This window comes from Chenopodium quinoa, unplaced genomic scaffold (assembly GCF_001683475.1).
Source record: "Chenopodium quinoa cultivar QQ74 unplaced genomic scaffold, ASM168347v1, whole genome shotgun sequence".
NCBI classification, from domain to species: Eukaryota; Viridiplantae; Streptophyta; class Magnoliopsida; order Caryophyllales; family Amaranthaceae; genus Chenopodium; species Chenopodium quinoa.
In genome coordinates, this window is record NW_018743955.1 from 1902297 (window position 1) to 1927494 (window position 25198).

Sequence of the window (25198 nt, forward strand, 5' to 3'; positions counted from 1 at the left end):
TATTGGGCAAAGAAATGATAAATACTCCCAACCCTACGATTAAGGTTGAAAACCCCAACAAAACACGGGTTGGAAGCAACAAAACCAAGGCCCCTCTCAAAACCAATACAACCAACCCCATCCACAATACCAACAATCTCCATACCGTCACCCTAATTAAAGGGACCAAAACCAACAAAGGCAACAATATAACCAACCCGCTCCTCCATTTCCTCAAAAGTCTAGCCTTGAAGCCACGCTTGAGACTTTCATTACACAACAAGGAAGAAGCAATGCGAATATGAAAACGAACATCCAACAACTTCAAGCACATAACAAGATAATTGAGAATCAATTAGCTCAAATTGCGCAACAAGTTAAAAGTTCATCCTCCAATCCTAGCGGTCACTTCCCAAGCTCAACGGTTGTGAACCCAAAGGAGCAAGCAAAGGCCATTACTTTTAGATTGAGGAGAGGTTATGAAGGGTCGGTTATGAGTGAAGAGGAGCCACAAAATAGAGATGGGGGAGTTGTGGTGAGAAATGAGGATGAATTTGAAAATTAAATAGTTGATGTTGAGAGAAAGGAGTCACAAAAGAAAAATGAGGGAGATAAGGAAAGAGTTGAAAAGCCCCATGAATGTATACAAGCCTCCATTCCATTCCCTCATAGGATTGTAGAGAAGAAGTTGAATGAGAAGTTTTCAAATTTTCTTAAAGTCATGAGAGGACTTCAAGTGAATATCCCCTTTCTTCATGCTATGTCACAAATGCCTACCTATGCAAAATTTTTTATAAGGATATTCTGTCCAACAAGAGTAGGCTTGAGGAGAGTGTAACCATCTCCCTTCCTAAGGAGGTGAGTGCTATCATTCAAAATAAGCTTCCTCAAAAGCTTGGTAACCCCGGTAGCTATGCAATGCCGGTGAAGATTGGAGACTTGGAAGCTATGGATGCTTTGTGTGATCTTGGGGAAAGTGTGAGCTTGATGCCCTATTCTATTGCAAAGAGTTTGAAAGTTGTAGACTTGAAGCCAATAAGAATTTCCTTACAAATGGCCGACCGCACGGTTAGGCTACCTTTGGGAATTCTTGAAGATGTACCAGTTCAAGTCGGGAGAGTATTTATACCTTGTAATTTCGTAGTGATGGAAATAGAAGAAGACACAAGGGTACCCCTCATCTTGGGGAGAGCCTTTTTAAACAACCACCGTAGGTGTTGTAATTAATATGAAAGAAGGAAGGTTAACATTGAATGTGGGAGATGAGAAAATTTCATTCTCATTCTCCCAAACATTGAAAAAGCCATCGATTGATGAAGTTCATAGAGTTGACACATTGGAAATGGACTTAGAGGAGTTCCAAGAGAATTTGATTGAAGGAGATCCTTTACAAGCTATCCTAACGAGAGGCTTAGTTGAGGAAGGTAAAGAAACAAGGGGGTATGATCTTTTGCTCAACTAACCTTTAGTCCACAATGAAATGAAAATGGAAGTGCTTAATATGGAGGTAAAAGAGAAGAGGACTATGCCTCCTCATAAGGTTGAACTTAAACCCCTTCCCCCTCTACTTAAATATGCTTTCCTTGATGATAGTGAAGCTTATCCCGTTATTGTCAATGCCAAGCTTGATGATATTTCTCTTGATAAACTCCTAGTTGTTCTAAAGGAGTATAGAGACGTTATTGGGTACAAAATTGATGAAAAGGGATAAGTCCCACAATTTGCATGCATAAGATTTTACTTGATGATGATCATGCTTCTTCTATTGAGCGCCAAAGAAGGCTCAATCCAAATATGAAGGAAGTTGTGAAAAACGGAAAGTTTTAAAACTCCTTGAAGCGGGCATAATCTACCCTATCTCCGATAGTAAGTGGGTTAGTCCAGTTCAAGTTATGCTTAAAAAGGAGGCATGACCATCATTAAGAATGATAAGGGTGAGACCATTTATACAAGGCCAGTCACCGGGTGGAGGATGTGCATTGATTATAGAAAATTAAATAAATCCACCCGGAAAGACCACTTTCCACTCCCCTTCATTGATCAAATATTGGAAAGACTAGCATCACATAGTCATTATTGCTTCTTGGATGGATATTCTGGATTCTTCAAAATCCCAATTCAACCAGAGGACCAAGAAAAGACTACATTCACATGTCCTTTTGGCACCTCTGCTTATCGAAGGATGCCATTTGGACTTTGTAATGCACCTTCCACATTTCAAAGGTGTATGATGTCTATTTTTTCCGACATGCTTGAATCATCAATTGAAGTATTCATGGATGACTTTTCTGTTTTTGGTTCATCTTTTGACATTTGCCTTTTGAATTTGATTAAAGTGTTGAAAAGATGTCAAGAGGTGAATTTGGTCTTGAATTGGGAAAAATGTCATTTCATGGTAGAAGAGGGCGTTGTTCTTGGTCATGTGATTTCTAGTAGGGGCATTAAAGTATATTGTACCAAAATTGAGGTCATTGAGCGCCTCCCACCCCCTACAAATGTGAAGGGGATAAGAAGCTTTCTTGAACACGCGGGTTTTTACCGCCGGTTCATAAAGGATTTTTCAAAAATCGCAAATTCGCTCACTCAATTGTTGGTAAAGGATACCCCTTTTGTGTTTACTAATGATCGTTTGCTAGCATTTGATAGGTTAAATGAGGCATTGAATTCAGCTCCTATCATTCAACCCCCTAATTGGGAGCTTTCTTTTGAGCTCATGTGTGATGCTTCGGATTTTTCCATTAGGTCCATTCTTGGATAAAGGAAGGATAAGAAGCTCCATGCCATCTACTACACTAGCCAAACATTGGATGATGCACAAAAGAATTACACAACCATAGAAAAGGAGTTTCTAGCCATTGTTCATGCAATCTAGAAGTTTAGGTCCAACTTGTTGGGGTCTAAAGTCATAGTCTTCACCGACCATTAGGCCTTGAAGTATCTCTTGCCCAAGAAGGAACCAAATCCAAGATTGATACAGTGGGTCTTGCTCTTACAAGACTATGACATTGAGATTAGAGACAAAAAAAGGTGCTAAAAATGTTGTGGCCGATCATCTTTCACAGTTGCCTATCTTTGTAGGTGATCTTGATAACTTGCCAATCGATGATCTGTTTCCGGATGATCAATTATTTGCTATACTTCAAGCACCAGTACCATGGTTTGCGGACATTGCAAAATATTTATCTTGGTCTATTCTTCCTCCTGACCTCTCCTATCAACAAAAAAGGAAGTTTCTACATGATGTTCATCAATACTTTTGGGACGACCCCTTGCTCTTCAATTAAGGTGTTGATGGATTTTTTAGAAGGTGTATCCCAGATGATGAAATTGAAGATGTTATTACAATGTGACACACCTCACCTTGTGGAGGGCATATGAGTGCTAACAAAACTTTGGCAAAAATCTTACAATTTGGTTTTTATTGGCCTACAATGTTCAAAGATGTGTGGGGTGTAGTGAAATCTTGTGACTAGTGTCAAAGAAGTGGTAATATTTCAAGAAGAAGTGAGATGCCTTTGAAGAACATTCTTGAGGTAGAGATTTTTGATGTATGGGGCATTAATTTTATGGGAAATCTCAAATGACAATGGTGAACCGTTTAAGGTGAATGGCCAAAGGCTTAAGGCATAATTTGACGATTTTGTGCATGAAGAAGCCAAGGTTGTTCACCTTGATGAGTTTGATGTTCCTTACTCTCATTGATTCCGCCATGTCGTCAAGCTAGTGACGTTAAAAGAGTGCTTCCGGGAGGCAACCCGAGTTTCTCAACCCCCTCTCTCATAAACTATTATTTCCTTTCCATAATTTTTATTATTACTAACTTTACTCTTAATATCTTTTGTAAGTATTGATGAAAATATAAGTAAGAAAAATATTTATGGAAGTGAGGTAGTAGGTATAATAATAATCATAATAATAATAATAATGGTGCTAATAATAATTTAATTATTGTTATTATACCTTATTGTTTTATTAAAAAAAAAAGAGTTTTGTACAACATCAGGTCTGCACGGACGTGCAGAACATCGCACGTCCATGCAGATGCGGGCAGAAGCGACCAGTAACATAAGTTTGAAAATTTCAAGTTTGGCACGGACGTGCCAAACTAAGCACGTCCGTGCAAAATAGGTTGCACGTCCGTGCTTCTGGGTGCATGTTCGTACAACCTAAGGCAGATGCAGCAAGGCTTCTGGTCGGGGTTGCACATCCGTGCCATAGGGTGCACGTCTGTACGGCCCCTGACAGACGACTCTTCACGCATATTAACATAATTTTTTTTTCAACACTCCTCACTCACTCTAACTCGTGGTTTTCATCCTCTTTGTCTCTCTAAATTCTTCTCCTCCTTCTCTAAACTCACTCAAATTCCCTCAAACACTCAAAATCACACCAAAAATCAACAAATTTCTCCAAAATCTTCACTCCTTTTCAACAAATTCACATACTAATACTCCTCCTTTTTCCACATTCAAACCCAAAAATCACCAAATTTCTCAAACCCTAACTTTGAAAAAATTGATTTGGGGGTTTTCTTGTGGGCTAAAAATTAAAGCAATTGAGTGTTGGAGTAAGCTCAAGCAAGCATAAAGAAGGTTAAAAAGGTTCATTTGCGGGTTTTACACCCACGATAGACTCGGTATAATTGTTCATGAGTGAAAGATAGTTGATGATTGTCAAGCATTATTGAATTTGAATGCAATTTGGTGTGTTTTGAGAATTGGATTTTTGTAATTTTGGAATTGAGGAGTTGATTTTTGTGAATGAGAAACATGCTTGTTTGAGTGAGTTGTTCTGTTGGTTTGTTTGATAATAGTGCATGAAATTAATGGTGAGTTGTTGTGGATGCATTATTGAAGTAGTCTTGGTTCTTTGTTGATTAGCCTTGGCTTGTTTAGGTGGTGGACTTAGAACTTGAAATTGTTGTTAGTTGCATTGGTGCATTAGCTTGGCTTAATTGTGTTGTGTTTGTTGGCCTTGTTTGAGCTTTGATTGGTCGACTTTGTGGACCTAGTTTCTTTGTGTGGTTGTGTGGTGATTATTTTGTCTTGGTTTGTTTGATTGCATTGCATAAAGACCGACCATGAATCGAAGAAACCGACCTAGAAACGCGGATTCTAGGTACCGCAACCCTTCTCCTCCTCTCCCATGTTGATCCACCACAAGTGGATACTATGTGGATTGTGTTTAATGACCCGACCTTTTTGAACAATTACATTAGGATAAGTAGGAGGAGAATTAGTCCAACCAAACTCTATGATGAAAATGTAGCCGAGGCCTTGGGGGTAGTGGATGACATTAGGATGCTATTTGAGGGATGTGGCCTAGGTCGTTGGCTAGACTTACACGCCCTAACCTACAAGAGGTTGACACTTGAGTTCCTTTTCACACTCCAAGTGCAACAAGACACCAATGGAGTCCCCCGCCGCATTACCTTCCAACTTATGAACACCCAACAAAACATGAACATAAGGAGGGTAAACCAAGCCTTTGGGTGGCCAACCAACGGAACCATAGGACCAAGGGATAGGCCCCCTCGTAATTATTGTGCGGGTGAATTTTAGAGAAAAATCACCGGCCTTTTCGACTATAACCCGAGGACCGACAAGGCCACGACCATCATCCACCCCGCCTTTAGGGTTTCACAGCGCACCATAGCGAACACGACGTTCGCTAGAGATGATAGTTCATGAGTAATGTCCATTAGGGAGCTTCACTTCCTTTAGCACTTGAGCGAGGGTAGCACGACCACCTAGAGGATGTTTCCACAGGGTTCGGTAGCATTACCATAGGTGGCATGATCACCATTATTGCTTCTGCTCTTAATCTTAATTTTGCAGATGAGGAGGTTTGTCGAGGGCCGACGCAGCTTGACATGCAATCACCGAGGAAAATGAGATGGGTTGTGGATGCAGAAGGGCCACATCCTTACTTGTGGCATGTGAGTGCGCGGCCCTATACCTTCCTTCCCGACTCAGAGAGGATCTACATCTACGATGAGAGCAATTGGGTCTTTGAGAGGGACCATCCTTGTGTTCCCGGTAAAGAGGAAGAAGAGAATGGGAAACCTTAACAACAAGAGCAAGAGCATCAACAACAACAATTCCAACAACAACAGTCCTTTCAACAATAACAACATGAGTAACAACAAGGGTACCAACAAGGGTATCAACGTCAAGGTGTGGGTGAAGACAACTATAGACACCCAAATGTGTCTCCCCAAAACCAAACCCAGTGATGAATACCTTTCATGTCATTTGATTATTAAACAAATTGAAAGTGTGAAAAGTCTAGTGATGAGGATGTTTTAATTAAAATATCTCTTCTTTCTGTTTTTGAAAATATTTCATTTCTTACCCTATTTATGAAAAACGTGCATTCCAGTTTAATTTGGTCCATGATAAGGGTCCAATAATAGTGTAGTTGGATAGGGATCGAAAAGAGATTTCCAACGATATATTTTAAGCTCAATTTCGATGAATAATGAGGAAGTTATGGCCAAAATATTAAACTGGGTCTGGTTTGGTTCTTACGTACGGCCCAATGATCTAGAGGAGGGCCTATTATTAATTATTATACCTTAAGCTATTAGGATTGATTATAATTTTCTAGAATACTCTAGACAATTATTTTGAATCGTAATGGATTTAGGATTGATAATTATGTTTCAAAGAGTTTGAAATTGAATAAAATTACACCTTTTAAGAATCCTTGTTTTGTACGAGATGGAATATTTTTAGATATTATTTTCTTGCCTCATAATATTTATCCAAATTTTATATGGTTGGATAGATCTTGAAATTATATTTCCAGTGATATATTATAATGTTAAATCCGAGCTATAACGAAAAAGATATGAATGGAATATGAAACTCAACCCAAAACTGACATCCTTCCACTATTTCGGCCATATATTTTTATCTACAAAATATTTTAATCTTATTATAATTGATTTGAAAAGTAGACTTCAAGAGCTTTCCAACGACATATTATATTCTTTATTTAGACTTATGGATCAAAAGATATGATAAAAATAAAATCCACAAAAACTGTCTTGCAGCGCCGAACGACAGGCCTGTCTCGCGGCGCTGCACACTGTCGCACGGCGACAGGGGCAGTTGCGGCAACATCGTTGAGTTTTATTCCTCTTCAAACTCTGATCCTTTTTTTTTTATCAAATTTGGACTGTTTTTCGTTATAAATAACATCCTTAAACCTCCGTTTTTAATCATCTACTCTCAACAAAAACTCTGTAATTCTATTCTCTCTCTAAGCTAAAGCTTATTCTCTATTTCCCTGTTTCTAAGCCAAGCCTTTTACAAACACAATTCCTTATATGTTAGCACTAGACACACCTAGCATAGTTCGAAGTTGCCTTCGCCTTAGATGTGAAAGGTTTGATATTTTTGAGGGTTTGGTACCAAATCTAGTCTAAACTTTCTTAATTCTTTCTTTCAATTATTCAATTTAATTCTTTGATTATTATTTTTCCTTGAAGTTACTAACGTGTGTATTTTGTTATTAAAAAGAGAGACGGGGCATCCAAGTAAGTGCTTTAATTGTTTAATTGATATTTTGACATAAAATTCATGTTTAGATTGTTATTTTTGATTCTTAGTATCATGTTAGGATGCTTTTCTTAGTATGATGTTTAGAGCAAAGAATATAATGTCAATTATGATTTTTATGATTCTTCCTATTTTCTTTCTTAATATTCATGTTAGTAACATGTTAGGGCTAAAGCTTTGTTTTTTATTGTTAAGTGACATGCTAGGATTTGATATTAATCTTGTTAGTCAGAAAGCGCACTTGAATACGATCAGAATAAAGTAGAGGCCTATTATTAGGACATGTTCTTTCTCTTTTAGATTGAATTTGTACCTTCATCTTCGAACATCCAGTTTTTGTTCCAGACATATTGGAGTTAACGATCTCATGGATTGTTAAGGGGTGTAACCTTCACCCGTGAACAATTTACAAGTTCCTAAAACTTGTTGGCGACTCTTTTGCTCTAGTTTTCTTCCCTTTGGACACCACCGTACTTTAGTGTATGATCACAGTGGGGTTCAAGTTTAGGGTAATGCTTGAAATATTCCCTACAGTATTTTGGCGACTCCATTGGGGAGGATTTCTATTTTAATTCCTGAAATTATTTATTTCGGCAATGATTTAGAATGAGTGGATGAGACTCGAAAAGTTCTAAGTATTTCATGTGCGTAATTTTGATTAACATTATTGTCATATGCACAGAAAATGTTCTCATTGAAAAGACCACCCGTAATGATTAAAAAACATAGGATTTTTTACACATGAAATTTGAGGAATATCTTTCATAACTAGAATCGAAATAATGCTAATAATGCTGCGAAAAACTGGAAAATTCTAAGAACACAAACAGCTGCTGAGGCATGTAGGAACTGGCGTCTAGAAAATAGATCCTGTCACCAAAGATATGGCTTTGTCACTGCGACAATTTTTTTGCCAGGCGACAGGGCTCATATCCTGGCGACAATCCCTGTTTGGCTGGCGCTGTGTTCTTCCAATACCGAGCCAGAAATATGCGTTCTTTTTTTTTCGACCAGTTCTAGCACTATTGGCTTGATTCTACTTCCTGATTGAGTTTTTCTCTTTATTCTGAAACCCATATGTGTTCTATATATGGACATAACCCTCTGGGAATTCATGCTCCATCTACTTGATTGAACGCTCTGAGCAATAAAGGGTGCATCCGAGAATGTTGAACTCACCAAACCATGGAAGCGAGTTTAACTCGCGGGGTCCCATCCACATGCGCCAACCCTTCCGAAGGTAAGGCTTCTGGGCGGTGCATCCGGAATCATAACCATGGACCCTCTTTGACTAACCCATATCCTGAAAGTTAGTGAACTAGAGCTATGGTTAGGTTGCAAACTCATTGCATCATGTTGTGACTACTTGACTACTTGTGCATCTCTTACTTGTGCATACTTATTGTGTGACTAAACTAACCATTTGGTTTGAATTGTAATTATGAATATGTTTAAATAAACTAACCAAGGACTAAAGGGCTTTGCTTAATAAATATGTCTAAAATCGAGTCATAGTTCCTTTGAGTCAACCCGGATTTTTATTTCCGTATACAGCATAAGCGTCAACTTGGTTTGGTCATAGCCAGAGTTCTAGGAATAACTACGAGTCGTACAACCTATGGATCTGTAGCCCCGAGTTTTATCTTTAATTTGGCATTGGTTTCGTCCCAATCAAAGGCACAAATAAAAAGTTATGACTAAAATACCTTAACCTGACCAGTTTAGTGCATATACATGAAGTCTTAACTTAGTCTTTGCTTGAGTCTAATCACATAGTCTAGCCACATGGTCATGACACGAGTCTTAACATGTCACCTACACTCACTAGTCTTAGCACACACTTTGTACATACTCTTTTCACACCATGACCATGTCTTAGGTTCATGCATGAGTCGGTTTTTTCCGTCATTTGAGTTGGGGGTACATTCTGTTTCTAATTTTTTTTTCATATCTCTCCGTCTATACTACATCTTTCCATTCTCTACATGCTTTCTCCATATCACAATATTCATTCTTCCAACCTCCTTCCATCTCTTCCATGTTGAATAGAGCTTGATTCAAACTAAATAATAAAAACTTATCCCTAATTTCCCTTTCCGCAGTACTTGGTCAAGGAGAGAAGAGCGATTAATAATCAAGGACAATACCTTCATTCAAGTTCAAATTTTTGATAAACCAGTTGGTCGAAAAAGAAAATATAAGAAGATAATGGCAAGTCAAGAAGAAGTCAATGAGCTTAAGAAGCAAATGGCAGACGTGATTGAGGCATTGAAGACTTTAACCCTTCAAATCAATGATCCAGTAAAACAACAACAAATGGAGCTCATGTAAGAAAGCTTGAGAAAAATATCCAATGACTATAGATTCCAGGGCATTAGCTCACAAGGGGTCTCAGTGGACAAGGAGCTTCTTCCGCAGAAGTTCAATGCCAATGACATCCCTAAGTTCCAGCTAACAGATAATCCTTACTTCCACATAAAATCCTTTGAGACCATAATGAACATTAAGGGATTGATAGGAAAGTCTTTCATTCCTTGTTTTCTTTATCTCTTGAAATTGTTTGTCAACAATGGTTCTTTTCCCTTGACAAAGAGAAAACCTCTTCTTGGGATTCCATAACAAACGCTTTCGTAGATAGATATAAGTGTAGCATCCAAGGCGAAACAGACCACAGACAACTTGAGATGTTAAAACAAAAAGAAAACGAAGGGTTCACTTCTTTCTTCAACAAATGAAGGGAAACTTCTGCTAATATTGTTAAGGTGCCTTCCAAAAAAGAGTCTGTAAGGATGTTCATCAAGAACCTTCAAGAAAAATATGCAAAGCACTTAAAATACCAACACAACTTGAATACTTTCAAGGCTGTATATAATATAGGCGTTCACATTGAAGATGACCTTCTAAAAGATAATAGTGCGAGAGGAAAGAAGAACGACCATCCTTCTTCTTCCTCTCAAATTAACGAAGTACATGCTACGAACACTTCTAAACCACGAATCCAAAGGTCGAAAAGAGTGTTCACTCCACTTTGCATGAGTTATGAAACAACTTTCGAAAAGCTACACCACAAAGGACTAGTCATGCCCATAGAACCTATCAAAGATCCATTTTCAGAAGCCAGGCCGCCCAAGTGGGATCCTAATAAACATTGCAAGTATCACCAAGGAAAGGGTCACGACACTGAGGAGTGTTGGAAACTCAAAGAAGCTATTCAAGATCTGATCGATGACAATGAAACTTCCGAGATTCTAGCCATCGTAGAAGATCAAACATCCTTCGATCCTTCACACCTTATCAAACCTGTAGGCAGAGCTGTCAATTCGGGTAAACGGGTCGGGTTTGAGTCAGGTTAGTGTTAGTCGGGTCATCTCGGGTCGGGTCAATACGGGTTAATGTCATAACATATACGGGTCGGGTTCGGGTTAGGTCATGCTTGAGTCGATTCACGTCATGTCATACATCTTATTGGGTTTGGGGCGGGTTTAGGTCGGGTTAGTAAAAGTTCGGGTTACATTCGGGTAGGGTGAAAAATAGGTCGGGTTAAATTCGGGTCTTTACGGGTTTAAACGATTTAGGGTGATTCTCGGGTTCGAGTCAGGCTCGGTTCAAGTCAATTATTTACGGGTTATAATTAGGTCGGGTCATTCTCGTGTTCAAGTCAATAATTTGCGGGTTATAATCAAGTCAGGACATTTCCAAGTCGGTTCATTCTCAAGTTCAAGTCGGGTTCGGTTCAAGTCAATAATTTGCGGAAAACATGCTTCGTCCCAGAAATTCGTCCTTAAAAACATGTTGTGAAACTAACCTCTTAGAATTCAAAGTGAAATATTGAAGGAATAGAATTAGGATTCAATTTCTGTTCTAATGCCAACATGAGATAACGACCTATACAAATTGATTCAATAACAAGTCGGGTTGAATTTGGGTCCGGTGAATAACAAGTCAGGTTGATTCGAGTCGGGTTTGCAACATGTCGGGTTGAAATTCGAGTCGGGTTTGTAGCAGGTCGAGTTAGGAACAAGTCAGGTTGAATTCGAGTTGGGTTAGGAACAAGTCGGGTTGAATTCGGGTTTTGACGGGTTAAAACGGGTTTGGGTCAATTTCGGTTCAGGTTAGGTTCAGGTCAGGTTAATAATTTACGGGTTACATTCGGGTCGGGTCATCTCTAAGTCGGTTAATGTTCAGGTTCAGGTCTCAAATACTCGGGTTAACTCGGGTCTAGGGTTGGTTTCAGGTCGGGTTTGGGTCACCATCTTTTTCGGGTTTAGACGGGTCGGTTAATAGGTTGGGTTAGGGTCGGTATTTTGGGTCAGGTCAGCTTTTGACAGCTCTACCTGTAGATGAGCCCATGATCAAGATCGCTTATATAACCTCTCTTGATGAAGTGGCCATGATTGAGGAGGATGAAAGTATTTTCTTAGATAATACCGAGGAAAATTTGTCAAGTCTAAAAGAGGACGTTTGAAAACTGCAAGATGTCATTGCCATGCTCTTGAATGTGGTAGAAGGACGAGAAAATCAGATGATGGTTATCGAACAAAATTCTCACCAAGGATTTAATGAAGAACTCAATGCTCCTAAGTAACGCGCAAAACGGACCATTGAAGAATACACACCAATAGAGATGACTTACAATGAAGCTTTTGACTGTCTTCACGATCAAGGTATGGAAAACATCATAAGTGGATTTTTCTTCAAGTATAGAAAACCACAAAATTCCTTTGTCGGCTTTCCTCAAGTACGGAAGGCATTATCGGTGGAATTCTTCAAGCATAGAATGACACCAAATTCGTTCGTCGACTTTCCTCAGGCATGGAAAGTATTACCCGGTAGCTTTCTTCAGGCATAGAAAGGTACCAAACTCTTCAGTCGGCTTTCCTCAAGCATGGAAAGCGTTTCAACAAATGTCACTCAGTGGATTCCTTCAAGCTTAGGAAGCTGCCAAATTCGTTTGTCACCGATACACTGGTGCCAGATATGTATTCTATCCCTTTACTCTTTTATCTGTGGAATTAACACTTTTCTGCAAGTATCGGCGTATACAGAATGATTTAGGATCGTAGAACGTCTTTAATCATTCTCCGTCCCTATCGGCTACTTTGACTATCGTTTTCGAAGCTGACGTTTCTACAAACTCAGTCAAAGTGGGGGCTTCTGTAGACACCTAAAAATGTCTCCCCAAAACCAAACTCAATGATAAATAACCTTTCACCGCCACTATTGTTCGGGTTTAGTATTTAATCCCGAGAGTGCTTAAAAAATCATATTTTATTAAATTCATACCTTTGAAAGGTCCATGTATTAGTCTTGGTGTTTGGTAAAAGCATAGTTTTAATTTGTTAATTAATTTTAAGCCCAAACCTTTTTATCTTATTATTTATTTTTGGCCCAAATATTTTATTTATTTTTATTTTATTATTTTCTTATTTTAGCCCGAATAATAAAGTCAGAAAAAAAGCCCGAAATTATCAATCGGCACTTAAAAAGCCGAAAGAAATTAGGGTTAAAAATGAATTTAGACGGAAAAATGGACTGGAACTGACCGTGTCACGGTACAGCCTGACCGTGTCACGGTACAGCCTGACCATGTCACGGGAATTGTTCCCGTCTGGCGGTGGAACTTCCCGTGACACGGGAGGTCTGCCGTGACACAGAGAGTTTCGTGTCCTTTCCGCGTAAACCCTTAACGCGTTTTCCGTTCCGTTTTCTAAAAATTTCCCGCGTCACTCCAAAACTGACCGTGTCACGGAAACTTGTACCGTCTGACTGTACAGTCTAACCGTGTCACGGTATAGTCTGACCGTGTCACGGGATACTTTTTCAGGGTTTTTATCATTTTAGGGTTCCGTGTGCTCCCTCAGCACATTTCCCTATAAATACCCCCTCATTTCTGATGTACGGGGCAACCAGAATTCGATTATTCTTATTTTCTCTCTTCTATGCTATTAACCTAAACACTAGCCTACCCTTTTCGCTTCAAAATTCCTTCTTCAAGCACTCAAAGGAGTCCATATTTTACTCGAGGTTCTGTCCTTAAACCAAAGCGTGAAAGGTAGAATCGTTTGAGGGTTTGGCCCCAAAATCAATCTTGTTTCTATTTAATTTAATTTAGTTATTGATTTTATTATTTCCTTAAAGTTACTAACTCGTTTATTATTTTGTAGTTGCAAACAAACAGATTCAAAGTAAGGATCATGCTCTTTTTACTATTGTTATTTTTCTAACGATTTTTATATTGTTGGAATTATGATTAAATTGGTTTTTATATTAATATTGATTCTATTATTATTTTTTATCACCATATTGCATGTTAAAGGGAATATGTAATTGAAAATCACGACTAATAAGATAATTTGGACAACCGGTTTAGGTTCCCTTTTAATCTTATTATTAATTGAAGTGATCACCAAATTTTTAGAATTATGTGTTGCATTAATATTCAACCAATTTAGCTTAATAATAGTTTGGAGCGAATTGAATTATTGTTTGTATGCCTTTGAGATCACAGGAATGTTTTTCACTATAAGAATCGAGTAGAGGCCAATACGGGCGAACGTGACTCACTTCGTACCACCATCCCCGATCTTCCTTTCGTGGTTCCGAACCATATGGAGTTAGTAATCTCATGGATTATGAATGGGGTGTAACCTTCACGGGTCAATCGTTGTTGCCTTCGTTGTCCCTTATTGTGGTTGCCTTTTTATGATCCGTGAACGGTTTACAAGTTCCTTAAAAAACTTGTTGGCGGCTCCCTACTTTATTTGTCCCTAGTCGTAATGTCAATTCCCACTTCCTATGAGTGCCAAGCATATTCACACATGCTTTTAACGTAGGCGCATTTCAAACGACGCCTACAGGAAGCTACACATTAAGTACAACAAAGTGAAAATTTCCTAATATAGTAAAAAAATTTCTGCCAAATTACAATTCTTCCCTTACTTAATTTTCTTAAAAAACAAATTAACACAAATTTACAGATTTGATTAGAATCCATTCCTTAGTTAACTTATCAAATGACTCCCACCAAAATCAAAACACAACCCTCCCAACTACCCACATTTAATTCAATCAATTCAGATTAAATCAACTCCCACCTTCATCATTCATCTTCATTCATCTCATGAACCCAGAAACCCTAACCACAACCATACGCCCCTCTTTCTCTCTCTTCCATCCATCTATGTCTTCCATCAATCTCTCTCTTCCATTCGAGTTTCCCCCGTTGATTTTCCAATCAAATCTGACCGGAATCAACGCTTTTCCCCTTTTTTTTTAAACAAATTTCGCTGATTTACTCGTTTGTGTACACTTGAGTCCCTAAAAATGGCTGATTTGACCCCTTTACATGATGCGTTTTTCGCTTGTGATGATGACGACGAACGTGATGTTCTTGATGAGCTTATTGTGTATCTTGAGGATGATTTGCCTTGGCCTTTTCAATTTTACAGATCCGGTGAAGCTAAGGAGGCGTTGTCTGACCATTCTTTTGATTGTTTGGGAAGGGTCCTTAATTCTTTCAGATGGAAAAAGGTGAAGATCCTGTGGTGGATTTGGAAGAGAACTACCATCCTAGGGTTCCAATTGTCAAATCGACAAGACCCACCTTTAAACCAAGAAGGCTAGGTAGAGCTACAATTATGCGGAGGATAAGTGGGAAGGGGGTGAAAATTTGTGATGCTGAAGAAAGAGACAACGGGAATGAGGGAGGTTCAGATGGAAAGGGAGGGGGAAAACACGGGGGTAAAGGGAAGGAGACGAAGAAAGGGGGAAAGGGTGGGGTAAAAGAAAAGGGAAAGGCTGTTGAAGAGGAGGAGTACTATGGTTTTACAATGAAAAATCCCCCAGCCAAAATGATCTTCCCTTCTGAAGAAGCAAAAGATGGCAACAAAAGGATCAGTTCTGGGTTCGTGGTTGATGAGGACCAATTCGATCCATGTTACCTCGATTTTCTAAAACATCTTGATCGAAAATTTCACCCTTCTCAGTGAATGGGCAGCGTATAATTTTCTTCACCCATATTTAATTTATGTTTCTGTTTACCTTAGTCCCTTTGTTTGTTGCATGAAATATATGCTAGCTCTGGTTGTTATATTCTTCAATACATGTTTTGCTTTATTGTTATTGCTATTGCTACAATGAGATAATCTTGCTATGAGTCCCAATTGTGATGATTATCGATGTTGCTCCTATTTTGAATATGGTTGGCTTTTCTGGTGATATTGTGAATATGGTTGTGGTTTTCTGATTGATATTGTGGATATGGTTGGCTATTTTGGTTGTGGTTTTCTGGTGATATTGTGAATATGGTTGTGGTTTTCTAGTTGATATTGTGGATATGGTTGACTATTTTGGTTGTGGTTTTCTGGTGATATTGTGAATATGGTTGTGGTTTTCTAGTTGATATTGTGGATATTGTTGGCTATTTTGGTTGTGGTTTTCTGGTGATATTGTGAATATGGTTGTGGTTTTCTAGTTGATATTGTGGATATGGTTAGCTATTTTGGTTGTGGTTTTCTGGTGATATTGTAAATATGGTTTTGGTTTTCTGGTTGATATTGAGGATATGGTTGGCTATTTTGGTTGTGGTTTTCTGGTGATATTGTGACTATGGTTTTGGTTTTCTGGTTGATATTGTGGATATGGTTGGCTATTTTGGTTTATATTGTGAATATGGTTGTGGTTTTCTAGTTGATATTGTGGATATGGTTGGCTATTTTGGTTGTGGTTTTATGGTGATATTGTGAATATGGTTTTGGTTTTTCTGGTTGATATTGTGGATATGGTTGGCTATTTTGGTCGTGGTTTTCTGGTGATATTGTGACTATGGTTTTGGTTTTCTGGTTGATATTGTGGATATGGTTAGCTATTTTGGTTTATATTGTGAATATGGTTGGGTTTTTTATTTGATATTGTGTCTATGGTTGTCTTCTCTGTTTCACATTGAGAATATGGTTGCCTTTTGGGGTTTTTGTTGTGAATATGGTTGGATTTTCTGGTGATATTGTGGATATGGTTGCCTTTTCTGCTTCACATTGTGAATATGGTTGCCTTTTTTGGTTTTTGTTGTGAATATGGTTGGCTTTTCTGGTGATATTGTGGATATGGTTGCCTTTTCTGTTTCACATTGTGAATATGGTTGCCTTTTGTGGTTCATGAATGTTGATGAATATGGAGATGGTTGATTGATGAATGATGAATGTTTCCTTTAATGCATGTGTTTCATTGAATTGGGGAGGTCATTGTAATGCATGTCAGTCCTATTTTGGTTTATTGATCTCAGTGATACTTAGTTGAGAGATCAGTTTATGTTGTAGATTTCCAGATGATGAAGGGACTCAATTGATAAAATGGTTCATGTGTTTGATTTTGCTCCATTAAATAATGTAACATTTGATGTTTGAGGTAACAAACCATACTCATGTACTGAAAAAAAAAATTACCTTCTGATGGAAATGCTTAAAATAAATAAGGCACACACACACATAAAGAGTCCCTACTTGATTGCCTTACATGCCATTAGTTTAATTACACACAAAAGATGGCATAACCACATAGCAAATTTTACTAAGGGGCCCTAGACTAATTACATTCATAAAATGTGGTTACATGTGGCAATCAACAAATGTTATAACTTGTAATCAACTTGATTGCCTTCCATGCCTTTTCTTAACTATACATATAAAAGGGCAGAAACACATAACCACATTATAAGGAGCCCCTATGACTATTACCTGCACAAAATGTGGTTCAAAATGGCAATATGTACTGCTGCATTTAGTCTGCATCCACTTCATTCCTTCCTTCTTCATTTCCTACTTCTTGTTATGCATTTGTGTCATTTGGTCGATCTGATGGCCTGAACCTTTCACTAAGATAGTGGATTGCCTCCTCTAATACTTGTCCGCTGGAACATTTCTGGGCAAAATTCCTGCATTTTCCAGCCTTTCCTTTGCCATATGTGGAGTTCTGAAGTTGTTTCCCCCTTTATGATGAAGAATCTTTAGCATAACCATTTGTAATGTCAGCCAACTGTTTCTGTTCACAATAGGGTCAAACTCAGTGTATGCATTCTCAACTTCCTTAATTAACTCAGACAAATTAGTTGGGAAAATATGATATTGCAGTGACTGAATTGAGTTGAATAGGCCTAAGTCTAAGACATTTAAATCAAGGGATTGGGCAGGTTGATGTATCATTTGGATGTTGAGGCCCCTTTGGGTTGCTTCTGCCACAAACTCTGGATCTGTTGGTATTTTGTGTGGTCTAGCGTTGTCCCATTGAATGTACACATCCCTGCCTAATTGTCTTGGCCACTTCTCTAGAATAGCTGGAATGACTTTGTTTACAAGAATATCTCTTATGATATCTTTTGTGACATGTTGATGTGCTTTTAATTCCATTGTCCCAGCTTACTTGTTCTTGCTACTTTTTTTAGCCATTTGCTCATACACAAATGGGAAAATCCCATACTTCCCATCGTGAATAATTCTGCCTTGTTCATCTTGAAGTACTCTGCCAATGAGTCCCATGAACATGCCTTTTACTTTGAACCTTTTACTTTGTTGGCATCTGTATGGGTCTTCTTCTAGTGGACATGGATAAAACTTCCTTGTCTCCGGGTTTAAATAAAACCATTTTTCGTCGATATGAATTACTTTATCCATATCAACAAATCTGGGATTTGTTGTGGGTGTGCCAGGGATGATATGGGATAAAACCCAATTCATCCTTGCAATCTTATGATCTGCACTGAGGGCTGGATGATTGTTTCTTGAATGAACCCTTAATTTGCCCTGTTTAATCAACCTATGAAGTGTGACTGTAGTAGTGCATCTGGCCATTCTTTTGGTTTTGGACCAACCCTCCCCAATTTCTTTGTCCTGACATCAATCACCTCTCCATTTTCTCTCTGTTTTGGCATGTCCTTAAACACTCGATGTACTGTTGATCTGTGAACATGAAATTTCCTGGCTATTTTTTATTGTGCACCACGAGGTAATTCATCATCCTCTTGTAGCATAGCAAGAAGATGATCGACAATTCCCCTTCTTTGGTCGAGAGTTAATTGTTTTCTGCAAATCGTTGGCTGTCCATGTTCATTTTCTTCATCTGTTTCTGTTTCATAACCATCTTCATCTGTTTCCATATCATCAAATTGTTGATTTTCTTCATCGATTAGCATTTGTTCAATACTCCAAAACCCATCATCACTGACCTCTTCCATTGCTTGCTGTCTTCTTTTTTTTTTTTTTTTTTCAGATTTTTTTGACAAAGCAGAAGGAACCTGAAGTTGGAATATAAGCTGCTGATGATGATTGCTGATGAAGCTGTTCTTGAATGCTGCTGTAGGAATTAATTTTTTGCTTCAATTTTTTTTAAAAAAAAAAAAACTTTGGTTGTAATTTTATCTAACTCATGCTGACTGGTGGTTGTGTTATGAACTTATGGAACAATGAAATGCGTTTGTAGCTGCCTCTTTATAAAGGAGGTTGCCTTTTGGAACAAAGAATGTTTGACTTTGATATTTGGCAAAATTTTGATTTGAAATTTGGTGAAAAGTGGGGCGGGAAATCCACTTCCCCCACAAAATTTTGGCAGACTTATTAAAAGTAAACCAAGGAATAATGGGACCCACTTTTCTCTCTCCTCAAACTAATCACATGCACTTCTTTTATTTAATTACTCTTTCCATTTTTTTTCTTCGGAAATGTGCACACCCCTTTGTTGCACTTAACGTGTAACGGAGGAAGTAGAAAAAGAAAGGGAGATAAAAAACTCTTCCAAAATTCTCAAAATTTTCACTTTTTCTAATCTAGAGGTCAACTTGGGGATGCCTCCCGCACATTGTCTATTTTAATGTTTCTTGTGTAATTCCCGACTTAGAGTGTAGTTAAAGGGGCTTGGGAGTGCATTTTGGGAGGTGAAATTTCATTTTGAGATTTTATAACCGAAATAGGGCTTGTTGCAACATTGGAATATCTAGACGTGCTCTAATGAACTAGTAAAAGGTCTAAAGAAGTATCCTATTGCAACCTTGCTTAGTTCCACTCTCTACCCCCCAACTCATGTGCACATTTCTATGATCGGTAATTCTTGAAAGTCGCTCACTTGTCTTGCTTGTGATTTATATCCCGATGAGTCTACTTGGGCAATAAAAACATTGGTTTTAGTGTGTATTGATTACTTTGATAGTAATGACGTGTTTTGATAGTTTTGGCGTGGGTTGTGTGAGTTGTGGGTTAAGCTCAAGGGAAACCCTCACAAGATATAAACTCGTCCTCTTAGTCGACTTAGGGATTTAAATTGCTTTTGACTTGTGCTAAAAGTGTTTATGGTTGTTACCATGCGGTTTTGTGTTTCCTCTTTAGTACCTCTCCTTGGTTTGATCATTAGGAAGTTATCTTCCTTCTTTAATTGACATGTTTGTTTTTCTCAAGGTCTAACAATAGCTTAGCTTGGGGGGATTTGATAACTTGTTATTCGATATGATTTTAGGGTGATTTTGAACCTTGTTTCCTTGATATATTGGCATTTTGGTTCACTTCTACTCTATTTTTGTTCAATTTTTGTGTATCCCTTGCTTCACGGGTTGTTAGTGTTTTTGTTAAGTTTTTAGGTCCAAAGACGACCATTTGAAGTATATGAATGATAAACCGAGGTTAAAAGCCGAGAAAATGGAGCAAAACCGAAGAAAGAGTGAAGATAAGGGCCTTAGAGAGCTTGCACGGGCATGTCATACCTTGCATGTCCGTGTAGGAGAGCATCACAACGATCAGAAACTTCTGTCTGCTCCTTTCAAGACCTGCACGTCTTTGTGCAGAATATTCAGCACGTCCGTTCAGCTTTCCCAGTCCGAATTAGTTTCAAAACTTATTGTGTAGTTCAAGGCCTGCACGTCCGTGCCATATCTAGCACGTCCGTGCAGGATTTCAAGGGTAATTAAATCAGTAGCAGATTGCCTCTTATCTTTTGGTTGTGCACGACTGTGCACATGGTGTCACGTCCGTGCAGATTAGGCTGCATGTCCGTGCCGACCTGTAGCCATGCCCGACTCTTGTTTTCTCCGTCTTTTTTATTTGGGAGTCTTTATAAATAACCCCTTGAGCTCATTTGTACGGAGCGAAGTTTTTAGAGCTTTCTCAAAGTTTGTAATTGTAGAAACACAAATATTCTCAAATCATTAGTTAGATTTTAATTACTAGCTTGGAAATTTCAATCTCAATCATTGTAGATGTTAAGTTCCACCATTGTTATTCAAGTTGAAGCTTCTAGTAACTTTTTCTCACTCTTCTCTTCCATTTTAATTGCTTTAATTGTTAATTATTTTGCTTAATTCTTGTATGCTTAGATTGTTATTTAGCTTAATCCTTAGTTTGAATCTTATTCATGAGTTACTTGAAATTCTTAATTGCTTTAATCTCCATGCATTGTGAGTAGTCTAATTTTCTAGGGTTTTGGTAAAACCCTCAATGTAGTCACTAATTACTTGCTGCATGTGTTAATTTTGTAATTTTTGGGTGTTAATTAGTTGAGCTTAAGTGGTTTAATTGCTTAGTTCTTGTATATGGCCATTATTACTAGAACTATTATCCAAGCTTTCTCAACGAAGGATCGAGAGATGAACTTGAGTTAGCTCCCTTATGCTTAATAGACTTGAAATGCCATGAGAATAGGAATTTCCAGTCAAGGGAATATTTTTGTCATCGTGATTATGCTTTAATACTTATAGATATAGACTTTTCATGACTGAATTTTCAGTGTAGATCTAGACTTTTCATTGTCGAATTTGACCTATTTAAACCAAATTCAAGAATTCAAAGCCAATTTTAGTTAATAAGGTATGCTTTTCGAGTCTTTAATTTTTTTTTTGTTTTGTTTTTTTTTTTTTTAATATTTTCGGTTGTTGGCTGGTCGGTGTGGATGTGGTGGCTTGGTGGTTTGGCTTTTTGGTCGTATTTGGTGGTTTGGTGCCGTGGTGATTTGGTTGGATCTGGGTCAGTTAAAGGGCTAAGTGGGTGGGTCACTCTTTGTGTTAGAAGGTTAGGAGAGTGGGTCGGTTAGAAGGTTAGGAGGGTGGGTCGGTTTTTGGGTTCGGTGGGTAGGTCGGTTTTAGAGTAAGGTGGGTGACGGCTGAAGGGAGGGAGGCGGTGGTGGGAAGATCTGGGTTTTGGGTGGGTGGGGATTTTTTTGATTTTTTTGTTGAGGTGCGGTGGTTTGGTGGTGGAGGCAGATGGGTAGTGGAGGTGGTGGTATGTTTAGGCTGGTTGGTGGATAGTGGAGGTGGTGGTCTGTTTGGGGTTGGAGATGGTTATACGCCGCACCGGTGGTGGTGCGGTTAATTTCGGTTGGAACATGTTTCGACGGAATTACGGTCGAAAATTTCTGAGCGGATTTAATATTCCGTCGGAAATTTCCGACGGATTATTCTGGTATCAGAAATTATTAAATGACGCAAAATTCCATTGGAATCCCTTCGGAAAAGTGTTTATGACAGAATTTTGTCGGAAAAGGTGGTTTTTCCTACCAAGGCATTTTCGACAACCACTTCCGACGGAAACAACTTTTTCGATGGATTTCAGGGTGTTTTCGACGGAATTTTTTCGTCGAAAATGGGCCTATTTCTAGTGGTGTGTACACGATCGATAATTTTTCGCGCCTCAGGAATAACTTGTCTGATAATGAGAAATTATATGTCCACACCTTGGGACATAATCGCCGACTTCTATGCCTCGAGAAGTGTGCAACGACCGACACTTCTCCCACCTTGGGAAAAACTTGTTTGATAAAGAGAAATTGCATATCCACGCCTTGGGACACAATCATCGACTTCTACGCCTCGAGAAGTGTGCAACGACCGACAATGCTCCACGTCTCGAGAAAAGCTTGTCTGATAATGAAATTTTTTACGTCCACGCCTTGGGACAAAATCGCCAACTTCTACCCCTCGAGAAGTGTGCAACAACTGACAATTCTCTATGGCTTGGGAACAACTTGTCTTATAATGAGAAATTACAAGTCTCTTTGCCTTGAGAAACTTGTCACATGAATCGTTCTCTTCTCGAGAGATGATCACTAGGTGTTTGATAAATGATAATGGTTCAATTTTCCCCGAACATGGGTTGTAGATGATGACAATTTGTTGCTTGTACCTGAGACCTGCAAAATAGAATTTGCTAAAGGACTCGTATGGACTGTAATTGACTTGACCAAGCTTGACTTGACATGACTCGACATTTGTATGACTTGTGACTGTGTGTGTATGTATAGTTTGAGTGTGTGCATAGACACAAACAACTGAAAATGCAAAAAATTCAGTCATTTTTTGTCATGAGTGGAGGGTATCGACTTTTCTCCAGAAAAAGAAAGACGTGAAAAATGAAGTAAGAATTTTCGAACTTCCCTCGATAAAAATTTTGAAAAAGTTTTTGAACTTCCCCCAAAGAAAAAATATGAAAATTAGAAAAATTTTGTACGTTCACGCTGAGAAAATTTTTAAAAAGTTTTTGAATTTCCCCAACAGAAAAGACATGAAAAAGGGAAGAAGTTTTACGCTTCCTCGTTGAGCAAAGAGAGACAAATCACATGGATTTTCGTCTTGTCAAATTGAATTACTCATCTTGAAAATATTATATGCATGATGAATGTCCGTAGGCCAGGAGGTTAAGGGTAATTACATTACGTGACATAATCAATAAATGCCCTGAAGTCATGAAGCTAAGAACGGTAGTTTGTTGACATGTATGTTGCTTTGGTCAAGAAGCTAAGTGTAGGCGTCATTCGAAGTGCGCCTACGTTAAGCATGTGGTGAATATGCTTGGCACTCATAGGAAGTGGAAATTGACATAATACGATTAGGGACAAGGAAAGTAGGGAGCCGCCAACAAGTTTTTAAGGAACTTGTAAACCGTTCACGGATCATAAAAGGCAACCACGAATAAGGGACAACGATAGGCAACAACGATTGACCCGTGAAGGTTACACCCCATTCATAATCCATGAGATTACTAACTCCATATGGTTCGGGACCACGAAAGGAGGATCGGGGATGATGGTACGAAGTGAGTCATGGAGTCACATTCGCCCGTATTGGCCTATACTCGATTCTTATACTGAAAAGTGATTCCTGCGATCTCAAAGGCATGCAAACAAAGATTCTATTCGCTCCAAACTATTATTATACTAAATTGGTTGAATATTAATGCAACAAATAATTCTAAAATATCGTGATCACATGAATTAAACAACAAGATTAAAAAGGAACCTAAACCAGTTGTCCAAATTATCTTATTAGTCATGATTTTCAATTTCATTTTTCTTTTAAATATGCAATATGGTGATCATAAAAAAAATATAATAAACATTAATATTGGAAGCAGTTTAAAAATAATAACGTTAGTCAAATCAAATAATAATAATTACTCTAATCATGATACTATCAATATTAAAATAAAATAAGAATAATAAAATTAATTAATTACTCACATTCTGCGCATTCCTTTAAATTGCTATATCATGAATAAATTGTTAGTAACTTCAATAAAAAATACAAATCAAATGAAAATTACATTAAATAAAAAGTAGAGTTGATTTGGTCCAAACCCTCAGTTAATTATATCTTTCACGCCTTGGTTTAAGGACGAAACCTCGGGTTAAGTATGGAATCCTTGGAGTGCTTAAGGGAAGAATGGTGTAAATAGGAATATAGGTTTAAGGCTTAGAATATGAGAGAGAGAGCAAAGAATGATTTTTGGTGTAAAAGAGAGGAAGCGAGAATGATTTCGTGCCCCGAACTGCAGAAAGGATGGTTCTATTTATAGGGAAAATGAGCAGAGGGAACACACAGAACCCTAAAAAGATAAAAACCCTAAAAAATAACGTCGCGACACGGAAAAATGCACTGTGACACGGCAAGAGCATGCCGCGACACGGCAAGGATTCCCGTGATGCAGGGAAAATTGGTGTGACGCGGGACATATTTAACCTACATAGGATAAAAGCGCGTGAAGAATTACGCGGAGAAAACACGGAAAAATCCCGTGTCACAGTATGTTTACAACGACATTGTAAATATTGTCGCGACGTGGCAAAGTCCACCATGGCACGATACAGTATACCGTGTCACAGTGAAATAAGCACGCGTGAAAATGCAGAAATGAAGCGGGAAAAGCACTGTGTCACGGTATATGTACCGGGACATGGTACAGATTTCCATGGCACGGTACTATATGCCATGCAACGTCGGATATTTCCGCGTCGCGACAATTTTGCTGCTGCATGGCAATTCCAGTTTTTTATGCGTTTTTCAAATTATCATAAATTTTTGATCCGTAACTCATAACAAGGCATATAATATGTCATTGGAAATCTTATCAAGTATACTTTCCAAAACAATTAGAATCAGGTAAAAATCATTTGTAAATTCTAAGATATAGCCGTTTTAGTAAAAGGGTGTTGGTTTTGGGTCGAGTTTAGTGTTTTGTTCATATCTTCTTCATTTTAAATCGGAATTGGGCTTATTATATATGGTTGGAAATCTTATTTTAAATAACATACAACCAAATAATAATTGGATCAAAATTATTAAGCCACAAAATCAGTTTCTCTTGGTTTTGTGACGTGGACACGAAAAGAGGAAAACAAGCTATGGTTTAGGG

At 38.2% G+C, this 25198-nt stretch overlaps 1 protein-coding gene across 1 annotated transcript; it reads left to right on the top strand.

Moving 5' to 3' along the window:
- Positions 1-280: 280 nt before the first annotated feature.
- On the top strand, positions 281-1690 carry LOC110689103. Its single transcript, XM_021865833.1, has 4 exons — positions 281-514; positions 778-1098; positions 1283-1403; positions 1449-1690. The coding sequence occupies exons 1-4, from the start codon at positions 281-283 to the stop codon at positions 1688-1690; spliced, it is 918 nt and encodes a 305-aa protein (XP_021721525.1).
- The last annotated feature ends 23508 nt before the right edge of the window (positions 1691-25198 follow it).

What these genes read in the sequence shown, in the direction of transcription:
- LOC110689103 (XM_021865833.1), top strand. Translation starts at nt 281, where the DNA reads ATGAAAACGAACATCCAACAACTTCAAGCACATAACAAGATAATTGAG. An exon ending in ATAGAGATGGGGGAGTTGTG is followed by an intron (nt 515 to 777) that starts GTGAGAAATGAG and finishes ATTTTTTATAAG; the next exon opens with GATATTCTGTCCAACAAGAG. An exon ending in GAGAGGCTTAGTTGAGGAAG is followed by an intron (nt 1,404 to 1,448) that starts GTAAAGAAACAA and finishes ACTAACCTTTAG; the next exon opens with TCCACAATGAAATGAAAATG.